The sequence below is a fragment of the Lepisma saccharinum genome, chromosome 2 (genome assembly GCF_977018435.1).
Source record: "Lepisma saccharinum chromosome 2, izLepSacc3.1, whole genome shotgun sequence".
NCBI lineage: Eukaryota > Metazoa > Arthropoda > Insecta > Zygentoma > Lepismatidae > Lepisma > Lepisma saccharinum.
In genome coordinates this window covers 151,078,152-151,098,176 of record NC_139230.1, presented here as the reverse complement: position 1 = coordinate 151,098,176, position 20,025 = coordinate 151,078,152, and the positions used below count along the sequence as shown (strand labels likewise).

Sequence of the window (20,025 nt, the reverse complement as noted above, 5' to 3'; positions counted from 1 at the left end):
ATATAAAATATTATCTAACATTCTTTTAACAAGACTAACCCCATATGCTAATGAAATTATAGGTGATTATCAATGTGGATTTAAACGCAACAGATCAACTACAGATCAAATTTTTCACATCAGACAGACACTTGAAAAAAAGTGGGAATATAATCAAAATGTCCATCAGCTATTCATTGATTTCAAAAAAGCATATGATTCTGTCAAAAGAGATAAATTATATAATATATTAGTAGAGTTTGGAATACCTAAGAAGCTTGTTAGTATGATAAAAATATGCACCAGTGAAACAGAAAGTAAAATTCGTGTGGGTATTAATATGTCTGACAAATTTACAATTCATGATGGGTTAAAACAAGGAGATGCATTATCTCCATTGCTCTTTAATTTTGCCTTAGAATATGCTGTTAGGAAGGTAAAAGAAACTAAAGAAGGACTAAAATTAAATGGTGTGACTCAGTTGTTAGCATATGCAGATGATGTAGACTTACTGGGGGATGATGTGAACACAATTAAGAATAATGCTAAAATATTTTTCAAAACTGCTAAAGAGATAGGTTTGGAAGTTAACAAAGAGAAAACTAAATATATGCTTACAGGCCGAAACCAAGTGTTAGGTAATAATCAAAATCTAATTATTGATAACAACTCGTTTGAAACAGTTTCCAAATTCAAATACTTAGGAGTAATATTAACAAATGGAAATTATATTAAAGAGGAAATAAAAAGTAGGCTTAATTCAGGAAATGCATGTTACTTCTCTCTTCATAAACTTTTGTCTTCTCGTTTAATATCTAAGAAACTAAAAGTTAAAATATACAAAACAGTAATTTTGCCTGTAGTGTTATATGGGTGTGAAACTTGGTCCCTTACATTGAAAGAGGAACATAAATTACGAGTATTTGAAAATAAAATCCTTAGGAAAATCTTTGGACCTAAAAGGGATGAGGAGACAGGTGAGTGGAGAAGGTTACATAATTTAGAACTGCATAATTTGTATTCATGTCCAGATATTATTAGAATAATTAAATCAAGAAGACTTAGGTGGGCAGGCCATGTGGCACGAATGGGAGAGGAAAGAGGAGTTTACAGGATTCTTGTTGGGAAGCCTGATGGTAAGAGACCTGTAGGAAGGCCAAGACGAAGATGGAGGGACAACGTTGAGATGGACCTAAGGGAAATCGGTAAGGATGGAAAAGAGTATATAGATCTTGCTCAAGATAGGGACAGATGGAAGGCCTGTGTTGCTGCAGCCATGAACCTTCGGGTTTAAGAAGGCTAGAGAGTTAGTTAGTTAGTTATCATGGAACTTAACAGGACATATTTACCTGTGGTCCAATAATAACTCGATGTTTATGTTCTGGAGAATCTCCACCAACTAAGAATGAGTTAGGTCCAGGTTGCTGCAAAAGATAGAGTCGAGCTTGTTGAACACGTTTCACACGTCGTTTCACTACTTCCACCATGGCAGGATCTAATGCTCCTGGGCTTGGAGGTCGTTTCATTGAACCTGGGCTAGATGGTCTCTGCAATGTTTGAAACAAATTTCTATTAGACAATTAAACTCTAATGAATTAAATACAAAACTATGGAAAAATATTCAAATTGGTGGTGCCTCAACAGATTACAGATATTGCATTCATAATGTTCAATTATAATTTAAATCAATTACATAAAACTTATGTAATTCTTTTTAAAAAACCAAATGACTCAAGTGCACAAAATCTAAGATTTTATTGTATTTAGGGCTAGCATTAAAGTGAATTTATACCAACTACCTATGGCTTGCAGCAGTAGTGTATAAACTTTGTTGATGATAATACTTTAAAATACTAGAAAATGTTTTTCTGTCTCTCACTCAGAAATGTATTCAAATATATTTTACAATGAGAGAAACTATTCTGGCAGTTTAGAAACTATCAAATGCATTACTCATGCTACTAATTATCGGTATACATAATTGTGTCAATGTCATCATATCTGGACATCCAATATGGACAATTCTTTCCTTCAAATCCTTTTAACATAACTGAATTCAATGTATCAAGCTAAAGCAACAATCCATCCTCTCTCACAGGTATGGTACCTGAATAAAAATGAAATTTAGTATTGACAGTAACATTTCATGAAAAAAATTGCATTGATAAGACCAAAAGGAAGAACAAGGCACAGTTAGTTACACCAGTACTTCCATACAAGGGAAGTGACAAGTAACAAGTGACATGGGTCCCTCCAGTCTACAAGCAATGAGCATGTCCAAGCACTAGATCAAGGCAGCATGATGCACCCTAGAGAAAAAATGGCTCAATACAAGTAACATGCAAGTGACAACTGCAGTTTATCATGACTAGAGTGCGGATTTTGCATATTTGCATATTTTATTCCGGTCCTCTAATTAATATGCAACCGGGTTCTAAAGTTGTTTCAGAGCATTCCGAACCGAAGTAGGGGGGTTTTAAAGTGCATATAAATGCATATTTAAGGTGTTCGTGCATATTTACTGCGTAAGCGCATATAAATGCATATTACGTGAAAAAAATCATTAAATGATAGTTGTTTTTTTTTAATACATTTGTTTTCTTGGTTAATGTTTCGTCTGTGGAGTGTTTCTGAGAGTAAAATTTTCAAGCACAGGTGTTCGAAAACCCTGTTTATGCGCTGCAGTCCCCCCCCCCCTCCCTCGCGCATACCTGGCAATGACACAGAGAATACGTGCATCCCCTCCCCCGGCCTTCTTCCTTGGCCTATATAAGGCAACGGAGATTTTTGCTCGTAAACAGTCTGTACTCCGTTGAATTAGTGTAGTTTGCATTGTGTGAAGATGCCGAAGGAAAAATCATCGAAGATTGTTTTACTGAAATAATGGATTATAGGAGAGTGAAAGCTGTGCTACAAGGTGAATTAACAGAACTACTACAAGATCTCACGCCAGAGGACATAGCTGCATTGAAATATTGTCCAGTGACAAGTTGTAGTGTGGAGCGCACCTTTTCTTCATACAAGGATATACTAGCTGATAAACGGAAAAAAAATCACTATAACCAATTTAGAGAGATAAGTTGTAGTGCACTGCAATTTACATAAATTCAAAACTACTTAACGATTTTCGTTATATTGTGTTTAACAACTGGAAATAGTAAATTCAATTTAATACAAGATTTTGCAACCTTACTTGACATGGAAGCTGTTGTTACTTCGTGTTTAACTTCAATGGTCACTATGTGTGTGTAGTACTTTAAAAAATAAATGTATTTCGAGGATTTTTTTGTGCCTATATTTTTCCTTTAGTGCATAATTTGCATATTTGAGTGCATATTTTAGTTGTTTTTAGTGCATAGATGCATGCATATTTTCCACTTTTTTAGTGCATATTGATCCGCACTCTAATCATGACCCTCCAGTATGAAAGGTTTCATTTATTTTTGAAGGACTGATTCCAAGTGCCAAGTGTTGCTTGTAACTTTGACTTCCACCTGAAAGCTTCCTAAGAGATAAACTGACTGTTCTTTCTTCCCTCCTGCTTCCAAAGTCATAAATATAACAAAGTATTCATCATCATCATCAATCAAGCAACCAAATGTGGTTGGCCAGATGTAAGAACATTCTGACATGTATAACCACAATTCAAATAAGAAAACAAAGTGTATTCCACATTACTTACTGAACGTGTGACACTGGGAGACCTCTTCCTTTGTGGTGTACTGGAAGGAGATGGACTTCTTGATCTTGTTGACAGGTTGGGGGATTTCTTTCTGTCAACTAATCCTGCAGGGGGTGGTGTTCTGCACTGTGTTCTGGGAGTGGTGAACTTGGTCGGTGCCTGTAAATATTATACAATTATATTACTTTAGTTGTCTTCAAATGTATAGTTGTTAATATAAATGTTGTCATCTAATAGAAAGGAGCAAATAAACACATTTTCTCTCATAAAGCATAGTAGAGAAGAGACTGCCATATTTATCATGACATAGGTCTTATTGATTATATGGTGTCTCAACCTAAGAATAAATTTGATTTAGTATATCCCTATTACAGATGTAACAAATGAAAATACAAAATAGATTACAAAACAGATTCCATTTGAGCTGTACTCATCTAGTTGGTAGGACATCTGTCACATGGGAGATCCAAATTCAGTCCCCAGGAGAGTGGTCTGGAGTAGGGTTATTTTAACAAACAAGATCTCCAATTACATGGCCCTGAGGCTCACTCAGCCTATGATTAATGTACACCTGGAAAGGAAGGGGATGTAGGCAGAGAGAGTGCATGGTGCTGACCATGTCATTTCCATGCCACTATGGATGAGCCTTACAAAATGTTCCAGAGCAATGCATAGGGGAGAATTTTACCTTTTGCCACTATTTTTACATTTCAGAAACCTCAACATTTATTTCAAAACCAAAATACAGCCTAGTCTACTTGCTGGAACTATCTACTGTACTCAGATGATTTTTGTAATAATTATATCTCTATTTGTGGCTCTGCAGTATAAGTCGTCAGGCTTTGGGCTCAGGCTAAAGGATGCATCCTGGTTTGTCTCGCAGGGGAAATATAAACTTTTCTTCTGAGATATAAGCCAGTGTATGGAATCCATCATTGTGAGGAAGTTGGGGAGCTACGAATGAGTAGCATAGCCCAGTCCTGAAAATCCTACAACAATGAATGGGTGTTCATCATGCTGACTACATGTCATCTCGCAATTGGTTGGATGATCTCCTACCTCTGCTGAGGCATGTGGGAGTGAGGCCATCAGTTGGCATGTAGGCTTTGGCCCTCAAGGGCTGTTGCACCACAGGTTATTTCTCTCATTTTGTACCTGGATTACACAATTACCAACCACACAAAAGTAGCATGCCACTCACATTCAAGGGCTGTTTTCAAGTTATAAACTGTTGCCTTTACATGAATGAGATGGGAGTAACATGAAAGTGAATACACCTCCAGCAATTTACAGCACATCTTTTCACCAATTTTTAAAAATTGAATTTATCACATAAATACAAGGTGGTTTTGATAAGGAGAATTCTACACACTGATTACTGAATCCACCACTCCAGTTATTAGTATTTAGCACTTGGGGAATACTATATAATTTATATAATAGGGGAAGGTGGAGCAAGTGAGACAGGTTGGGCAAGTGCATTTAGCTGAATTGTAGATCACAACAGGAAATGACCCCACGAGAAGAGTTGGTGTCATAGAAGCTGGAGAGGCTGTGTGTGATGCAGTTGTACGGTCTCTTGAAAATTGACGATTTTATAGGTATATATTTATTTTTGGTGTTATCTTTATAAGGATTATGGTGTATACAGAAGCCTATATTACATATCGTCAAACCATCTTAACACTTGTAATATATTTATTGCATAACACGAACCTCATACTGACATATGGTGAATGTAGCATTATTAGACTTGCATACAGGGATCGAGGAAATAAAACATGTGGGGTGGGGTAAGAGCATCCACCTAGAATCTTAAATGGTCACACTTGTAGGTCATTTCGCATTGCTTTACTACCATTAGGTTAATTTTTATGACAATGCCCCCATGTGTATTGAGCAGTATATGTGCTCAATTATTCATTCTGGGGAATGCCCACTCATTTCTTTTGCCAGTTAATTTTGCTATCGGAAGGACTCCCTGGCATCTCCCCCATTAAATTCACATCCTGATTTAGGATTTCATGTCTTGTAATGGAAATCCAATATCATTGTATTCATAGTTGCCATGATGTCTTGTATCCCTGTACCTTCATTCAGATATGGTTCGAGTCTGTGTCCAAAAGACAGAGAGAGGAAAGGGGAGGATGGAGGATGACATCAGGCATTGCAGAGCATGAAGGTGTACTGGAGAGAAAAGCAGCAGTGAGATACAGAATATCATGGACAATTCTCATCTCAAGAATAAAGTGGACTTAAAACACCAACTCAAACCAAACTCAAGAATAAATTGAAGCACCCTTGGAAGGGGTGAAATGGAAATGGAAAAGGATAAAATTGGACAAAACAATTTTGTGTGTCATAGTTGCCAATAAAATCGGCTACCTACAAGGGTTATCTGACAGTTATATTTCCCTTAATCTGGACACATGATTCAAGTGATTTCGAACGTTTGTCTGATGAACGTTATTTGCCAAGTTTCAGTGTTCAATTTATCTATCTCGCTCCTCTCATTTGCCCCACCCGGTGTGGTTAAAGTTTTATATATATATATATATATATAGAGAGAGAGAGAGAGAGAGAGAGAGAGAGAGCGAGAGAGAGAGAGAAAATTTAAGATCGCCATGGCCAACTTTAAGTTGCTTGCTCAAGGTTGGGTTCACCAAAGAATTTATTTCCTGGAGGTGAAACTAAAAGTGTTGTTTTGAGTTAAATTAATATTATAGTGAATTAGTAAAAGATTTTACTTTATAATTTGAAAACTGTACTTTTAAATACCTGTAAATAAAATTACTTACATTTTACACTATAGTTAGAATTCATTATTTTCCTGAGTTATTTTGGGATAAATAAATACCTGGGAACATCAGCTAGTTATGTAATAAAGTGTAAGTGTATCAATATACTCATCTATGCATAAAAACAACATTGTGATACTTTCCTTACAATTTCTGTTGCATATTTTCATGTGAACGAACAGAATATATGACTAGGCCATATTGGCCTAAACATAACTTTTTAATAAAATCTTCCCTGCACCCACGTTATTATTTGGAAATGGCTCCAATTTTCAGTAGAAGTCCAGAAATCTTCCTTCTTTTGAATCTTGTGATTAGTTTTATGTTTCTGACTTTGTACACCATTAGAAACAATTGCAAACCTTAGCTAGACCATATTGGGTTCAGGTACCTTATGCGAAAGGAGATAAAAATCCTATCCTACTTGCAGTAGTAGGAGAAGGCAAAGCTGGAAAACTCCAGCAGAGTATCAGCAATGGAGCAGATGGAAAATTGCAAAATGCATCTGGGAACATACGTATGTTGACAATAACCATAAGCTAGTAATGATGACAAGCCTAGTGAGGTTCAAAAGGACAAAAAGAAGGACAAAGAGATTGTCGAATCTAGATAAGATTAAGAATGTTCTGCAATGCAGTGAAAACTGGATGAATAAATAGATGAGGAAGGGGCAGGTACCAGCATAGAAGAAAAATGGAACTCAATGAAGAAAAGTAATTGGAAAGAGCAAGTAGGAAGCTAAGAAATCTTACTCAACTTCATGGATAAATGAAGAAAATACAAAAATTCAAAGAATAATACAGAGTAAAGTAAAGAGAGTAAAGTAACTGACAAGAAAATAAAAGTAACTTGTGATGCGACAGCCTTTGAGGGCCACGGCCTATCTACAGACTGCTGGCCTCACTCCCACATGCCTCAGCAGAGATGAGTGATCATCCAACCCGTTACGGGGTGACGTGTGGTCAGCACAACAAACCCCCAGCTGTTGTTGGTGGTGTCTATGATTATGACGAGGTTACACTACTCATTCATAGCTCTACAATTTCCTGCCGATAGTGGTTGGTCACAGGTCCCAGGGGTTACACTACTCATTCATAGCTCTCCAATTTGCTCCCGATAGTGGTTGGCTACGGGTCCCATACAATGGCTGAAATGTCAGGAGAAAAGTTGTTACACTTTCCCCCAAGAGACTCGAACCAGTGCATGTTCCACAGCCTGAGCTTAAAGCTGGATGACTTAGACCAGGGTGGCTACTGTAGGACCATGATAAAATTCAAGTATAATTCCCGATTTTCAAGGTGAACTTTCCAAAAGTTCAAGCAGATGTTTTCTCTATTTCAACCTTACGTATTACCGCCTCTCAACATCCACACACAAATACCTTAATAATATAAAGGGTCTATGTGATTCCAACATCCAAATATTATAATTAAATTAAACGGTATACGTAATATAATTAAAATATTTAATTTAAGGTGCTGAGTTTCTATTTACAATCAGAGACGCAACCACAAAATTTTGTCTGGGCAGGTGGGGAGAAAGTGCCAGGATAAACATACTAATAATAGTGTTATTATTATTATTATTGATTTGTTTTTTGAAAATTTTTGAAAATAAGATCCTTAGGAAAATATTTGGACCTAAAAGGGATGAGGAGATAGGTGAGTGGAGAAGGTTACATAATTTAGAACTACATAATTTGTATTCATGTTCAGATATTATTAGAATAATTAAATCAAGAAGACTTAGGTGGGCAGGCCATGTGGCACGAATGGGAGAGGAAAGAGGAGTTTACAGGATTCTTGTTGGGAAACCTGATGGTAAGAGACCTGTAGGAAGGCCAAGACGAAGATGGAGGGACAACGTTGAGATGGACCTAAAGGAAATCGGTAGGGATGGAAAAGAGTATATAGATCTTGCTCAGGATAGGGGCAGATGGAAGGTCTGTGTTGCTGCAGCCATGAACCTTCGGGTTTAAGAAGGCTAGAGAGTTAGTTATTTAGTTATTGATTTGTTTTATTTTACTTCGCTTCTTGTGGCACATTTGGCTAATTTGCGAAGATTGGGATGAGTGATATGATGAAATTCATGAATGGGCAGTCACAAACATCCATGCCCAAGCCGGGACCTATATTGTTATTGTTATTATTATTATTATTATTATTATTATTATTAGTAGTAGTAGTAGTAGTAGTAGTAGTAGTAGTAGTAGTAGTAGTACCAAAGACGTTAATATCCTCGTAAATTATGCAAGAAGGGAGTAGAAGTTGGTGCTAAAGCATTTATGTTCGAACAAACTATTTAAATTATTTTTTCAATACATTCAATTTCACATTAATAATGGAAAACAAGCACACAAACTATTTTTGAAAGACAGAAAATGCTTGATAAATGCATTCCAAATATACTTATTTTTTACATAAACATGTATAACTTTCATAGACGATATGTTTCACACATATGTAACATGAGCAACGTGGACACTAAATTGTGTATGTATTCAAAGTTTCTTTAATACATATTATATACAACATATATTATTTAAATACATTACACAACCAATTCATCCATCTCACAATAAACCAACAGCAAAAATTACATGAATTGTTTCTGAAATGTGCACACTCTTTTTCCTCAAAACAATTGTTCGTGCATTTAAAACAAAATCGATTAAGACAAGTGTTATTTATCTGTCTGATAATTTACAATACAATGCTTTACGGAAAACAGTGAAATAATGCGAGCGAAGCGAGGAAGAACATTTTTGGATCTAATTTTTTGCAGGCTGAAATCAATATTGATTTAATAGTGTGCAAATAATTTTATGGGACGCCAAAGCATTATCTCTTTTACAACTTTTGTGCCTCCCCGATGGTGTAGAGGTAACATCGTCGCCTTGTGATCAAGGGGTCACAGGTTTGATACCCGGTGGAGGCACATGGCACAGTGGTTCGGATCCCACTTTAAACTGTAGGTCCAGTCCTGATTAGCCTTTCTGTGCGTAAAGTGGACTTAAAATCACAAATGAATCAATCAATTTTACAACTCTTTTCCATTTAGATAGTTCGGCGCCCAGGGCCGACTCCCGCCGCCCCCTAGCTATGGTTATAAACTTGATAAGACTAAGAAAAGCAGGAATTGCGAGCAAGAACATTTTACGAAAATAATTTTTATTTGCATAAAATGTGAATAAGATTTAGATTAATAAAAGTTGTAATTTTTCACGTCTAGGGAGAAAAATTCAAGTAGAATTCACGCATAATTCCCGGAGCCAATAATTCACGCATAATTCCCGGAATTCAAGGAATTCGCGGTGAGTAGCCACCCTGTAGACCTTACACCACATGGCAATGGTGTGACACAACTGAGCAGAAAATGGTCCAGGGTAAATTAGATGTAGCATTCAAAATGGTGAGGAACTATTTTAATGATCCAGAGAACAAGATAAATGACATCGAGCAAAGGAAAGGAAAGCTGCTGGTACAAACTAAAGAGAAAGCAGCCAGAGGGTAGATTGATTTGTTGATTTTGTTTATTTACCTTCTTCAGTCATAAAATAAAGGAAGATACCAGGATTAAATACATTAAACCAGATAGATCATGTGTTAATATCTTCAAGATATTCATCACATCTATCACTGATATGAGAGCATTCAGAAGACCAAATTACGAAAATGACCATTTTCTAGTAAGAGCCATGGTCAGACAAAAACTTGCTAATGTACAGAAAAATAAAACTAACAAAAGGAAGCAATGGAATAGAGAGAAGTTAAAGAATAAAGAATATCTAAAACAGTAACAAGAAGAAATAGAGAAAATACTAGAAATGGAAAAAGAAGAAGAGAATATTGAAAGAAGGTGGGGACAACAATAAAGAATGTAACTGGATATGTAATTGGCCAAATGGAAAATAAGAGAGATGACAACAACAACAACAACTGAGAAGAGAAAGTAAAACATTCTGCACCAGAAAAAATAAACAAATGGTGAAGAAAGATTAAAAACAGAGAGACAAGAAATAAACAAAATGAGGTTAAGAAGTTTTAAAAAAAATTGAATGGTTTAGAAAGGAACTGGGAATATCGTAGGAAATGAAGATGAAATAATTACAAAAAATTAAATAATTAAAAAAGGACTCAATATTTTGAAGATTTACTTAATAAGGAAAGTATAGAAGATACAAATGAAGAATGTCAAGTGTATATAACTGCAGAATCAATAATTGAAAAAAGAAGTAAAGGAAGCTCTAAGCAGACGTAGAAATGGAACAAGGGCGGATTAAAGGGGGGCGCCGCCCCCTCCGAGGACCTTGAGGGGGCGTCGTGGGAGACTTCCACCGAGGACCTATTTTAATTTTTCATATATTGGTAAATAATTTACACAGTTGGAATTAAATATAACACATATAGTGTCAATTAAGAAACATACAAGAGCAGAATGAAGGGGAACGGAGAGGGCGTCCCACTACCCGAGGGGCGACAGACCTTTAATATGACCTTATTTTATTTGTTTAATAATATGAACGGTTGAAATGCAATAAAACAAATATTGTGGTATTTTACGGAAAATTATCGTTATGGGGTAGCAGGAAGCTTAACGGCGGGTGCAACGAGCGACGAATGATAATGGGGCGACGAGAGACACGGGGGCGAACAAAGATATGAATGACGAAGGATGGGGCCACGAATGATAAGGGGGCGCACAAAGATAATAATGACGAAAGATAGGGGCGACGAGTGATAAGGTGACGAACAAAAATAAGAATGACGAATGATAAAGGGGGCGAAGAAAGATAAGAATGACGAATAAGAATGACGATAAGAATGGCGACGAATGATAAGGGGGCGAAGAAAGATAAAAATGATGAAAGATAGGGGAGACAAATGATAAAGGGGCGAACAAAGAAAATAATAACGAAGGATGGGGACGATGAAAGATAGGACGCGATGAATAATGATAAGGGGCGAACAAAGATAAGAATGACGAAAGATAGGGGCGATGAAAGATAGGATGCGACGAGAGACGTGTGGGCGAACAAACATAAGAATGGCGAAGGATGGGGGCGACGAAAGATAGGAGACGACGAGAGACAGGGGCGGACAAAGAAAATGATGGGTGTGATGAAAGATAGGAGCCGACGAAAGATTAGAGGGAGACGAGAGAGAGGGGGCGACGAAAGATAAGCACGAAATTAACTTTAGGTGAAGGACTAGTGTAATGTTAATAGGGTGGATCAAATGAGTCCTAAGGTGACCGTCCCTTCATAGAGGTTTTTAGAAAAAAATTCCCGCCACCTCTACCTCCTCACTGATTTCTTTCACTGTGGAAAGGCCGTAGCCAGGGAGAAAGAGCAGCTGACTTTAACCTCAGCACCACTAGGACGATGATGATTTTTTTGGCGAACTACAATCTTAGTATCTTGCTACAAGGGCAAATTAAAGACTTGAGGGGGTAATCATTCTTCTGTGCTCCTCACAATATATATATTTTTTTTAGTTATTGATAAATTTGCAAAGTTGGAATGAAATACATCAAACATTGCGGCATTTTATGACATACCCAAGAGCTAAAATTTAGCAACCATGAGACACAAAGACACTGCAGTGCTTTTCTTGCCTGTTGGGACGAGACATAGGTTAAGCTGCTCCTTTTTGACATCATCACCATCATCACTGTTCCCAACAGTCACACCTATTGCAATCAAAAATCAATTTATTGTGATTTTTTATAGAAGTCTATTACAGTCTTTACTTTCTTGAAGTTAGAACAACTTAGAATGATTGATGAGCTCAGGAAACATTGCAGTGTTTTACGGTGCAAGCGGTGCTTAAAGCTTTGGAGCCACGGGCCCCCACACAGCTTTTTTTTTTTAAAAAAATAGAATGAATATTAGTTTCTTTTTTATGTTCATATGGTAAATAAAAATGAAATTGTAGAAAACAATAATATATCACTTATTAAATAACACGGGCTTGTACTAAACTTTCGTGCAGCAGAACGCAACAAGATAGAACAAGACTTTGCGGTCCTTTAATAAAATCGTTTTCTTGTCCTGCGGTGCTCCTTGATTTATCAAAAAACAAACTTCAAAAGTGTACCAGCGACCAGTGGCGGCGTTTGGAGGCGGCTTAAGAGGCAGTTGCCTCCCACTTTTTACCACTTCCGCCCCAGAACTATGCTAAACCTTATCTACCAATGGAAAGTAAACTGTCCTTGCCGGCACCTTGGACCCTAGTTTCGGAAGTCAATCGCCGTCATTGCCAGTGACGTTAGTTCTAAACTCGTGCACCCAATACAATCAGACACTATACAATAGAAGATATCACAAACACTGGCGTACCCAGGTTTTGGGAAAAGGGACTACGTTCTTCTTTAGAAATAATGGGACAAAGAGGGGTTATGACTCCCATCAACCCGCCTTTGGCACCCCTCTGATCACAAAACTGGGACCATTCGCGACGTCACTATTACTTTAATCCTGGAACACGACTATTACACTTCTTTTCCGGATTTACTTACTGCTTGTTTGATTTTCCTCACTGTACCCATAACTGTAGCCTCTGAACGTGCGTTTTCGAAACTTCAGCAAATAAAATATTATCTGCGAAATAGTGCTCCTCAGCAAAGATAAACAAACATATCCGTTTTGAACAAGGAGCACAGGAAAAAGGAACGCTAAACGTTGGACACGCTGTGAAACACTTTGCTCATGCCAAATGTTTTAGTTTTTCAAATAATTATTTTACGCTGAACTTAATATCGTTACTTATTTCTTGCATCTTGATTGTTCGATGTGTGTACTTGTTTTGCTGCAAAATGCAAATTTCATTCAATAAACATCAGCCACACGATGTTAATTTTCTGACAAACATTACAAGACAAGTATGCAATTCAACCGACCTCATAGCACAATAAATACTATAACTGGGGCTGGGGGGTCATGACACACGGCTGTGTCTCCAACGTTTTAGTTATGCCAGTTATTTTATGACATATTTGACAGGACCATAGTTTGTAAGGGAAGTGTGGGCGCCGAAAGCTCGGGGTTGGGGGGCGCCGAAATGGGTCTCCGCCCCCTCCAAGAGAAAGTCTTTAATCCGCCACTGGAATGGAAAGGCACCTGGCGAGGATGAAATAGTCAGTTTAGTAAAGAAATTACATGAAGAGATACACAAATTGATTAAACTGATGTGCGAATGAGAAGAAATACCGGAAGAGTGGAAAGTTGCCATAATATGTTGTCCTGGAGACAAACTAACCTGTTCCAACTATCATGGAATAACCCTTCTAAATAAAGCTTACAAAATATCTTCTAATATTTTCCTCACAAGACTGAATATCTATGCTGAATAAATTACAGTGGATTTGGAAGGGACCGTGGAACTTCAGACCAAATATTTGTTATACGACAAGCAATGGGGAAAAAATCATGAGTATCTGCAAGAATTACGTGTGCTATTTGTGGATTTTAAGCACGTATTCAATAGCATATCCAAACAAAAACTGCTTCATCATATGAAATATAAAGGAATTCAAATGAAAATAGTAAACCTTGTTAAAATGACCATCGATAACACATGTGCTAAAATAGAGTTGGAGAACCATTCCAACAAAACAGAAGCGTATGTCAGGGAGATGTAATGTCAGCTACTTTATTTAATATTGCTCTGAAAGGAGTTTTTAAATCCTTTGAAGAGAAGGAATTGTGCCTTTGCTGATTACATAGTTCTAATAGCACGAAATGTGAATAGCCTAAAATAAATTTGCATGAATTTCATTCAAGAAGGAAATAAAATGGGTTTGAAAATTAATGAAAGAAAATCAAAATATTTCAAAATGACAGCAAGAAAAGGAAGAAATCCTATATAAGATCTAAAAATTGACAACTACAACTTTGAAGGGGTTAAAAGTTATGTTTATCATGAATCAACAGTTAGTAATAATAACGAATTTTGTGAAGATATACACTAAAGAACAACGGTAGGAAATCGAACATACCTTGCAAATCTCACACTATTAATATCTCAACTAATATCAAAATCAACAAAAATGAAAATATATAAGACACTAATAATTGGGTATATTGAGAGAATGCAGGAAGGAAACCAAGAGCTATCGACTGTACCAAGATCGAAGGGAGAAAAAAATAGGAACACCATGAAACCATTTACTTGATGAAGTGGAGAGTGATCAGATCTTAGAATCAGAAATTGGAGAAATGCTGCAAAGGATGGAGAAGAATGGGACGTTATGCCGCAGGACGACAGGGTGAAAAGTTTCAGTTTTTACAAAAACCAGAGCTGCGACCAATTCGCTCATGTGAGGAGCATAATTTCAAAACGTCTCTTGTCCAAACAGATTTACGCAGGAAGTCATTAAAAACATATGAATGCCATGTGCTAAAAGTGTACTATTATGTGGACAGACAGATCCACGATTTTTCCAGCACTGTTTCCTTAAAAGTTGTACATTTTATAGCTTACATTTAAACACAATTACACGTTTATCATCAATTTTGTTTGATGGACAAGAACCGTTTTGAAAATAAGCTCCTCATCAAAGGGTCGCGGGTTCGATACTTGGCGGAGGCACATTACATAATGGTTCGAATCCCACTTTAAACTGTAGGTCCAGTCCCGATTAACCTATCTGCATAAAGTGGGCTTAAAGCAAAACTCAAATAAACAAATAAGCTACTCACATAGCAGTATCTTGCTCTAACCATACGGTCGGTATCTACAGGATGGAGCAGAAGTAATAGGGCATTATTATTTAGTGGTTTTCAAGAACAGCAGCGAGTGAGAGCAGGTATGGAGCATGGTGGTTATCAACGACTGAGCAAGGAAGAGTGCGTCTTCATTGTGAAAACGTTCTACCAAACTGGGAACAAGAGTGCATGCGCAACATCAGAAATTTTTGCAGGGTTGGTCAAGCAATTGATAAAACTTGAATAGTAGAAATAATGAAAATAATTATAATTATGCATATTATTATTGTTACGTAAAACTTTATTCCAAATAATAATAATTATTATTATTATTAGTAGTAGTAGTAGTAGAAGTAGGAGTAATAATATATCCGTGGGGAGACTTCTCTTCTGGATCCTCCAAATGAGTGAATATCTAGCGCAACTTTCTTCTTACATTTAACACAGTTAATGTACTGAAATGTATAGTTATTCTATTTTGTTATTAACTTATACACACCTCGTTGAAAAAAAAGCTTTAGAAGTTAAAATAAAATTTTAGCCATAGTGTTTAATGTTGTATGCACTTTCACATAAAACTCTATTTTCTTATTTTGAAAACAAACAATTTGTTCTTTGGTTTAAATGGCAGAACACGAAAAAAACTGGATCTTGTATTTTACACTTAATTTTCTTGATTCAACGCATTTTTTAACTTTGTTGTTCTATTAAAAAAATAAGCAACTGAACTTAATTTTCTGTTATTAACTATAAAAAACAAGCTAATAAAAAAATTCTAATAATTCAATTAAATGGTATATATGCATTTAAAATATTGAATTTAAGTATCATTTCACATCTTCAGACACGAAATACATCTACAAACACAAGTCACAAATGTTACAGGATATACAAATCTACGAAAAATTGTTAATTGTATAAGAATTTCAAACTCAAATTTACCTAATTAACTTCTAGATATTTTATCTTCCGTCTGTCAGATAAATTGTTCTGCAAACGACACTAACAAAGAACGAATTGAGAGAATTCTGTTATTTTCGACGCAGCCTTATTTTCCTTCCTAGATAAAAATACAAACTGAACTGTAAAAACTTGCATTTAAAAATTAAATGGGATTTGGATTAATAAAAGTTGCAATTTTTCACGTCTACGGGGGAAAATTCACGAACAATTCCCGGAGCCAATAATTGAAGCATAAATACCGGAATTCAAGGAATTCCAGGTGAATAGCCACCCTGCCGTTCTTACTCCTCCAGAGTTTTTACTCTGTGATATCACAAAAATTACGTTTATTCATAAAACCCAGGTCGGTTGCGGAACAGACGAAAAATGTTTAATGCCTGCTCACGAATTACCGAAGAGGCTAGGAAAATGCACCGAGCCGGAAGGACAGCATTTTGAATCGTTGTTGTACTTTCTTTCTGCCGGAATACTAATATTACACGCATAATGACAACGTTTTGTAACTCAATAGCACATTTTCTTCACGAGAGAGGAATAAATTCTGTCAGAAATACTGCATCAGTATTACCATACTCCTGTGTCACCCTACAGAATCTTTGGTACTTGAGCAGGAAGGAAGGGAGGCTACATACAGGGTGATTCAAAACGTCAGTGTCGAGGAAGTTTCGACCACGACACAGATATGGAACTCTGATTACACTTGTAAGAGTCAATGAGAATATTGGTACTACAGCTTCAAAGAAAGTAGGTGATTCTCCCACTGGCTATTTAGTGCCCTACATGGATCAGCAAAGAAGAAAAAAGTAATTTCTGTGAAGAAAAAGCTAATTCTTGTTATCAGCAGGCTTGGCAAGAACACTGAACAAAACAAGAATTAATACAAATTTAGTTTATCTTGCTGATCGAAATAAACCATATATTAGACTAAGTACCAGAAGCGTAGCAAGGTGTGGCCGACCGCCTAGAGTCTTGCTTGCCATGGGACTTATTTTTTAAAAGTGAGAAAAAATAGATGGAAATGACTAATTTTGTGGACGATAAAATTACAACATTCTGTTGTTTTCCGGTTTTAAATTCTAGTTAAACGTTTCAATTTGAAATAATACGTCAAATATTTAGTATTATAAATAAACCGGGCGATAGTCGTCCGAATTTAGAATAGCCTATCCCGGACGCGCGCAAAAAAAAAAAAAATGAAAAAAAAATGGCGCGATCCCTTAAAAAGGTTGATACGCGTAGCACAATTCTTGGCGGTTTGAGGACATAGAGAAGAAAAATTGAAATACGGATTCGGAAAATATACTATCCGGATTTCGGAGGCAATCCGGATTTCTGAGCGAGAAGAATTACAGAGGCGAAACAGGTCCTGGAAGGATAACGGATTACAGAGGGAACACGAATTTTGAAGGGAAAACGGATTGTCTCATGAATTTAACAACATACTCTAATCTACCAACCCAATGTCAGACTGTATTCCACGTAGTACACTTTGGACTGCATTTAGCAGACTAACGAGACTATGGCGTCTGGACTCACAGCCAGTACAATCCTACGTGGAGCTTTCTTGTGGTTTTGTGATCTGCCCATGTGTGTTTGTGATTGTCCCTTCATCTGCTTCATCTCATCACAAGTCATCCTCATCTTTGCGATTACCCAAAAGTGGAAGAAAAGCGAAGTTAAATACAACAAATAAATCAAATCAATTAATGTAATATGTAGTTCAACTAATAAAGTATGGGCTATGATAAATTTCTTCTTAATTTAAAGGGATAAGATAAAATATCCCCTGTACAGTCACGGATACTTCTGGGTTATAACAATTCGACCAACTTTCAATGGAATCGTTTCAAACCAGAAGTGTCCATGACTGTACAAAGCGAAGTACATACGGTACTGACAATTGAAGGGCATCAGGGAAGGGACACATAAATGAGAGGAGTAGGGAGGCCATATCAAGATTCTCACAGGATTGATTGAGTTTGTGTCTTAAGTCCACTTAATGCACAGTAAGGCTAATCGGGACTTGACCTACAGTTTAAAGTGGGATCCGACAGGAAAGATAGGAATGATAGCCAAGAGGCTTTACACCAGGTGACGACATGGGTTACTTTCGCTACTTTTTTCTAGACTGGAGGGGATAGAGAGAATTTTAATCAGAAGATTTGGTGAACGGATTACCCGTGCACACAGATGTGTCTTTTAAAACACGGACAGAGGGGGGGACGGGGGTAATACAAGCAGAGAACAATGGTGGAAGGGAAAAATAAGACGTACAAAAGCAATGAGTAAAGGTGAAATAAATACTAAGAAATTCGGGAGAGGGCGAGGGAATTTAAGTGTGTGAAACTCAAATTTTTTATCTGTCAACCCTAATTTATCAGTATTTGGCTCCTGCCCAGCCGATCAAAATTTTCTGGCGCCACGCATGCAAGAAGCCGACTGCGCTTAGTAATATTGTAGATTTACCTTCTCTTATGAAATGATTGCACTACTTTATGTTTTCATTTTTGACCATAAAATAATTGGTACAGGTTAACAAAAAGTTGGTACATAAGATCAGTTCCGCAAAAATCAAATGTAATCTGAATATTTTTTTTGTACGTATCATACGAGAGCAGCGGCGGCGCCAGTATTAATCATGTAGGTGTGCTGAGGGGGCGCGGAATGAAATTTTGGGGGTGTGATGTTAAAAATAAAGAAAACATGCATTCTTTAACCATTACATCAAATACAAATGAACATTTAATAGGCTTTTATGAAAATATGCCAATGAAACTGAAGACTACTAGTGACTTGGTTTTGTTTGTTTTGGCCACTACAAGCGCATGTTTTGTAATTTTAAACGAAGAAAGCTTGTTTATGCAGGCCAATGACCATATACTGTGTCTTAAAGAAGAATACATTTTTAACAAAAAAAATAATAATGGTGGAAGAAAGACAACAACCACTAATAAGTGTAGAGACTCCCCCCCCCCCTAACAGAGGAAAGCAAATGCGGGTTCTCTTTCAGATTACGATCAATGTCTGTTGTCTACAATTACAGCGGTGTTACTCCAATGTGACGACAAAGTTTTAGTACGGCATACATAACGTAACATTTAAGTGGTGCTGAAACACCCCTTCGCACCATCTTCCCCGTGCCACCCAAGCATGAGAGCAAGAAAAGTTTGGTCGAATGCATTAATATATATATATATATATATATATATATATATGACATTTTGTGTTATATACGATTTCATGGTTTGAGCTCTGAAGCATGTAATCTCAGAAAGCAGATGCAAATGATTATATTCTTTCGGCGTCAGAAAGTGGTGGCGCATTAAACTGAAGCGCGAACTTGTCCAATCTATCAAAATATCCCTCTTGTGCAACTGCTACGACAGATAAGGAGCCATCGAGCAATGCGGGCATGTTTGGCAAAAACAAAAAACTGTTGTACAATACTACTGCAACAACACTGATCACACTGCTTTTCAGTTAGCCAACTATTCCTCTTTCTCAGTTAGGGATTAGCTGCAAACATATTCAGTAGACTTAGTTACGTGCTATTTAAACATTTAAAATACGCGTGAGCCAGGATGAATCGAATTCGAAATCCGGATTCCATTAAAAATTCGGATTCCCTCCGAACAAATTTTTAACGTATGATACGAGAGCAGCGGCGGCACCAGTATTAATCATGTAGGTGTGCTGACGGGGCGCGGAATGAAATTTTGGGGGTGTGAAAATTTTGTGAAGGTCAATAAAACTTGGCATCTCTGCTGGCATGGTGGATTCTAGTTTCTGACTACTTCGTCTCACTTTGGAACAAGATTTACAACGCCATGTTTGACCTGTGGATTTCAGTTAATTTATGTCTGTTTCATTTAACTGTGCATACTTTCAATGCCATA

At 36.8% G+C, this 20,025-nt stretch overlaps 1 protein-coding gene across 4 annotated transcripts in view; it reads right to left on the bottom strand.

Annotated features, from left to right (window-relative positions):
• LOC145984146 (mitogen-activated protein kinase kinase kinase 1-like) overlaps positions 1–20,025 on the bottom strand; it is a 229,786-nt gene that overhangs the window by 88,723 nt on the left and 121,038 nt on the right. For all 4 annotated transcript variants that reach the window (XM_083117608.1, XM_083117609.1, XM_083117610.1 and 1 more), the window contains exons 4-5: positions 3,662–3,820; positions 1,329–1,526 (exon numbers count right to left, since the gene is read on the bottom strand). In XM_083117608.1, coding sequence (XP_082973734.1) covers positions 1,329–1,526; positions 3,662–3,820 — 357 coding nt within the window. The remainder of the gene's footprint in view (positions 1–1,328; positions 1,527–3,661; positions 3,821–20,025) is intronic.